Raw genomic sequence first — 5,561 nt, forward strand, 5'->3', positions numbered from 1 at the left:
CCATCTGCTCTCCAAGCTGGTTGTCCATGTGCAGTAGCACGTCTTGGGTCTCCCGAGCTGCGGTCTGGGGCACGCTGGGAGACCTGTTTTCCTGGGGACAGGGGCCATGGTGAGGGCAGGTGTCAGGGTGGAAGCCATGTTGGCTTTGTGGAGCTCTGTTATGAAGGGTCACTTAGTGTCTTTGTGAAAGCCCCGGTTGCTAAATGAAAGGGATGAATTCAGCGCTTGCGATAGGAGCCTCATAATATCTACTCATGTCTTTGAGCTGTACTTTATTGTGCCTAACCCCTAGGAAGCAATGGCAGATGCCCCCCTAGGCCTCTCCCTGTCAACAAGGGTTTGGGCAAAGACACCACGTCTTCTCGTGTTACCGGGAGCGGCGTTGCACTGCTCTGCAGCTTCCTACGTTAGGATGGTCCATCCTGTTACAGACACAGTCTGAGCGCTCCTTGGAGCCCCTCGCTAGCCTCTCTGGCATGCAGAAACATGGCGCCTCCTCCTGACCAATCCGGAGGCTGCAGATAAAATCAGCAAAAAGGGGGTTTTAAAAATGCCCCCTGCCGCTAAACATTCCTGCACGTGCACGTAAAATCTCCCCGCCACCCAAAGAAATAAGCCGTGTGCTGCAGTTTACCTGTCGGTTACCCTGTGAACCGGGGGGCATGCCTGGGTCTGGTGGGGGCAAGGCGCTACTCAGCAGGATCAGGATCTAGCAACCTGGCTTGGAACAGCTGTTTGCCAGATGCCGTCCTGCCTTTCTCCCCAGGAGCCTCGATGTCAGGCGCCCTGCGGTGGGCACAGCGATGGCACTGGCTGCCTAGAGAGGCACCCATATCCCACTGTAGGTCCCCTGGAGATTTGCCTATAGGGGACATAGCATCAAGAGCATTCCCTGAAGGGGGCCCTCTGTGGTGTGTCCCATCTTGGCACCCCCAGGCAGCTGCTCACAGCTGCCAATGATCCTGGGAAGGAGATCCCCCCCCCTCACCCCCCGGCTCTCCCTGCCCAACCACACGTTCCACCTCCCCACCCCAGGTCCCCTCCTAACCCCCAGCCCAATCTACCATTGGCCTGTTGCAGTGCCAGCTTTTGTCCTACCCCGTGTCACCTTCTGCCCCACTGCACTGTACCCGTAGAAAGGCTTAGAGGGTGCCAAGGTGCTGGGGGCCTGGACGTTAATGATCTAGGTGGGGGAGACGTGGGCACTGGGGCTACACACTGCAGTGCTCTGGCTGACGTGCCAGCAGCTTGGCATCCGTTGTGCAAATGAGCGAATATGTATTCAGCACCTCTCTCCATCCGCACCCCTGCATGCTCCTTCCCAGATGTGCATAAGGGAGGAGTCCGGTTGCACCATGACCAGCCAATAGACTAGCCAAACAATACCTCAACCCAGGCACTTGGGAAATGCCCCAGTCCTATATTAACCTCTGCAGGAGCGACCGGCTTTCTCACCCCTTGCAAGTTAACTTCCCTAAACCATCGAGCTGACGGCAGCGCCCAGCCTTCTCCGCAACCCCCTGAAATCATCCCCCTCTTCAAATACCTGGGAGATCAAAGCACAAATTCAGACTCCTGGACGGGCCAAAGATACCCTGGGTTGGATTCTCAGCCTCTTTTGCTCCCTTTACATCACTCAGGTGGGGTAAAGGGAATGTGAAACCGGCCACAAGTCCTCTGCTGGGTGGGGAGTCTCTGGCAGGTGTAGATCCAGCTTAGCCAATTCCTCCCTCTCCCTCTCCACAGCCCCCCGTGCAGGAGAAGGTGAAGGGGAGTGACCATAAGAAGCCGCTCTCTGGCTAGGCCCAGCTGGTCCGTGGTTCTCTGGGACCGTTCGGTGCTAAGATGCACCTTGGAGCAGGACAAGACTCAAGGAGTCCCACAGTTCTGCTACCCCCAGTGTAAGGTGGACAAAACAGGAACTTTGGCCTCCTGAGTGTTTTGGGAAAACAGCCGTTCCAGTCTGGGCCCCATCCTTGCCGTGAAGTTTGCCCCCAAATTTGGCTCAGGGTAAGCAAGGTCACATGGGTGATAAGGGTCATATTTTGAAGGCTTTATGCAGCACTTTCCTGCATTGTAAAGACATTAACTAATCGGTCCTCACGTCAGCCCTCTGAGCTAGCTGTCACTATCCCACTCTGACAGAGGGAAACTGAGGCACACAGCTAGCGGTTGATGGCCTGCTTTTCCAAGGGAATGGCCACCCTCAGCAGCAGAGCAAGGAACTGAACCCAGGAGTTCAGGCCATTTGGGGGAGACTGCCACCCTCGCTCCGCTGCTCAAAACCAACAGCCCCCCGCCCCAAGGTGTCAGAATGGTGTTGCCAAGATGCAGTGGCCCATAGAAGAATGTGCCAGGCCAGGCCCGTTCTTAGTAATCCTGCGGGTGGATTACCCTGGGGGTGCGCAGAAGCCCGAAAACACAGGAAACCAACGGCAAACGTGTGACCCTGAAGGAGAAACCAGCTTATGTGGATTCCTTACCTGCCCTGGCAAACTGAAGTCTAATGTAATTAGCCTTGATGCCAGCCCAGTCTGAGCCCTTTCCTGGGCGCACCAAAAGGACCCTGCTGGCGAGCGTTGTCCTGCACAGAAAAGCATTGAGTAGTTTGCAAACCAGGCTGGATTTATAACCAAGGTGCTTATTAGAATTACTTACGCCTTTGCTTCATTTCCCCCAGCCTGTGCAGACCCCGGGCCCACCTCTGCTGTCCCAGCCTCTCCGGAGGATGCGTTCACCCCTGGAGCTGCGTCTCCCACAACGGCGGAGAGCAGTTTGCTCCGTGCCGGAGTCCTGGCAGCCACAGAGACAGCACCATCTCCTCCGTCCCTGTCCGACATGGCCGCAAACACCACGTTGCCCGGAGAAAGCGGCATTTCAAGCGGCCACGCCAGCCAAGCCAGCGCCTCTTTTCCGGCAGAGGTGAATGGGACCAATGTAAATTCTGCGTCTTCCTCCCCCGAGCCAGGAGCCAGCGGCGGTGAAGCAGCCGAGATCCCTACAGAAGAAGCAGACATTTCGGTCAGCGCCACAAACTCTTTGCACGCCTCTCCGGAAAACAGGACAGTGGCCACGACCCCGGCGGGAGAAGCGGTCGCCACGTTGGCCTTGTTCTACTCCAGCCCAACAGACCCTCGCCCGACCCTCTTCTCACATTCCGAGCTGGAGGGAACGAGATCGGTCCCTGGCGCGTCCTCCGGGGTCACCACCTCCTCTCCTCTCTCCGCAGCTACTGAGGACTGGACAGCCACCCCCGGCACTGGATGGGGGCCAGAGGACTTGGCATCCCCTGGCACTGCTGTGTCCCATGGACCACCTCTTTCTCCGTCGGTGGGAGAGATGGAGTCAAGTCCTGCGGCGTTCCTGTCTCCTGCTGCCTCTCCCGCTGAGGCCCCCGTCTCAGAGACCGAAAGCCCAGGGCAGGATGGAGCTAGTGCTCCGGAATCCCCAGAGCCACCTTCAGAGAGCGAGACAGGACGAGGAACATCCGCACCGGCCGGGGAAACATCCCCACCTGCCTTTGTAGCTGGGTCACTGGGACCCGCAGAGACTGAGGGAGCGGGGCTCTCCCCAAGTGCATTTCCCAGCGTTACCGGGTCCCATCCTCTGGCTTCAGAGAGCGAGACAGTTACTGCCCGTGCAGCTCCGGAAGGAAGAGGGGATGCGGGGAAGTCCGTGTCCGCCACAAAGGAGGAAACCCCACTATCGGTGCTCGATACCCAGAGCCGAACAAATCCCTCGCCCTCCGGCGCAGCGCAGAGTCCGGCTAACACAGAGGCGCTACCGGCAGGAGATCCGGGGGCTTTGTCCAGCGCCGAAACTTCCCCTCGTTCCTTTCCAGAGCCTGGGACGGTGACAGCCAGACCTACGCTGTCCGGAGAAACGGCCCCGTCTCCCGGGGACATCCCTGCCGAGCCGTCCGTTTCAGAGAGGGAAAGTCCGGGATCCTCCTCGGCCGGATTCTCCGGTGCTCCCGGTTCTCCCCAGCCCCCTCCAGACGCTGCGGGAGGGACAGCACCTGTCGCTCCTGGGGCGGGAGAGGAATTGGCAAACTCTGCCCACGCCAGTGTGAAGGGAACGCCCCGCGCCCCATCAGCCCTGGAGTCCGCGGCCCCTGCTGCAGCTGCCGAAGGTCCTGGAGGAGCAACTGTTTCTGGCGGCTTTGCCAGCGGGGTCGCGGCACCCTCCAGTGCCGAGCTAGCAGCCACCGAGGCCGCCACCACATCTCACGCGGGCACCCGGAGCGAAACAGACCCCTCGCCCCAGCGCGCAGAGCCCAGCCCAGCTCCCACGGGCGAGCTGCCGACAGGAGAACCTGGAGCGTTGGCTTCTCCTCAGCCATCCTCGGCTGGGGACACCGCGCTGGCCCCCGCACTCGCAGGAAACGGAGGGGCTACGGCTAGTCCGGTGTCGGGGGTGCCTGGAGAAACCCCGATTTCCAACCCCGATCTCCAGAGTGCAACAAATCCCGCCGTCCCGGAGCGGAGTCCCGGGGGCGCACCAGAGGTGCCTGCCTTGGCCAGCGCCGACGCATCCCCTCCTGCGCCCTTAGGAGACGGGACCGTGCCAGGCAGACTCGCTCCAGCGCGACTAACATCCCCACCTGCCTTTGCCTCTCTCCGCGGAGCCCCGGCTGAGCCTGACACAACGGGCGATGCCACAAACGGATTGTCCGGGGCTCTCGGCGCTGCCCGTCCAGCCCCTGCGAGGGAGGCGTCTGCAGCCAACGAGGGCACGTCCGCGCCCGTCTTTGGAGCGCCTGGGGACCCAGCCTCTCTCCCCGCCATCTCAGACTCACCGGCAGGCCCCGGCGCCGCGGGTTCTGCTCCTCCGTCCGCAGCTGGCGAGAGAGTGACCGTCCCACCTGTAGCTCCAGGAGGAAGAGGGGACGCGGCTGGTTCCGCAGCCGCAGCCAAGGAGGAAACCACCCCCTCTAACCCCGATGCCCAGCACGCAGAGGCGAGTCCGGCACACGGGGCAGAGCCGCCCCCAGGAGAAAGAGGCGCCTGGGCCAACGCTGAGACCTCCCCATATTCGTCCTTAGGGGATGGGAGAGCCGCAGGAATACTCGCGCCGTCGGGGGAAACAACCCCGGCTGCCTTTGCCTCTCCCGGTGAAACCGCTGCTGGGCCCTCCGCTTCAGAGACTGCACGGCCAGGACCTTTGTTTTCTAGTGCCCCGGTGCCCTCCCCCTCCTCTCCCGAGAGGCCGACAGTCATGGGGCCCGCTGGGGTTAGGAAAGACGCAGCCATCTCTGCCAGTGACTCAGGGGTCCCCGCGGCATTCCCAGGACTGGAGGCAGTGACCGGGCAACCACTCACGACACTACGCCTGGCCACCTCTTGTACTCCCGCTGCCACGGGATCCCACGCCCCTTCCCTCCATTCGGAGAAGGGGGAAACGCCCCCGGAAAGGGGGGCTAACCTGGGTTTGGCTGGTGCGTCCCATGTGCCAGCTGCCACCACTCCAGCACCCTCCGGAGGACGGGCAGCGACACCGTTCCCCCTCTTGGGAACAACAGGTATGTCCCACGCTGAGAACTAGTGTCCCCAGGTGGGTTC

General features: G+C 61.1%; 1 protein-coding gene across 1 annotated transcript; it reads left to right on the forward strand.

The window, feature by feature from the left end:
- Nucleotides 1–2,838: 2,838 nt before the first annotated feature.
- LOC115271399 (collagen alpha-1(I) chain-like) lies at nucleotides 2,839–4,959 on the forward strand (the record flags this gene model as incomplete). Its single annotated transcript, XM_029913849.1, has 1 exon — nucleotides 2,839–4,959. A coding segment is annotated over exon 1 (2,121 nt), but the record flags the coding sequence as incomplete, so codon positions are not given.
- Between the last annotated feature and the right edge of the window lie 602 nt (nucleotides 4,960–5,561).

Source organism: Terrapene carolina, unplaced genomic scaffold, assembly GCF_002925995.2.
Source record: "Terrapene carolina triunguis isolate 2854851 unplaced genomic scaffold, T_m_triunguis-2.0 Scaffold962, whole genome shotgun sequence".
Lineage (NCBI taxonomy): Eukaryota > Metazoa > Chordata > Testudines > Emydidae > Terrapene > Terrapene triunguis.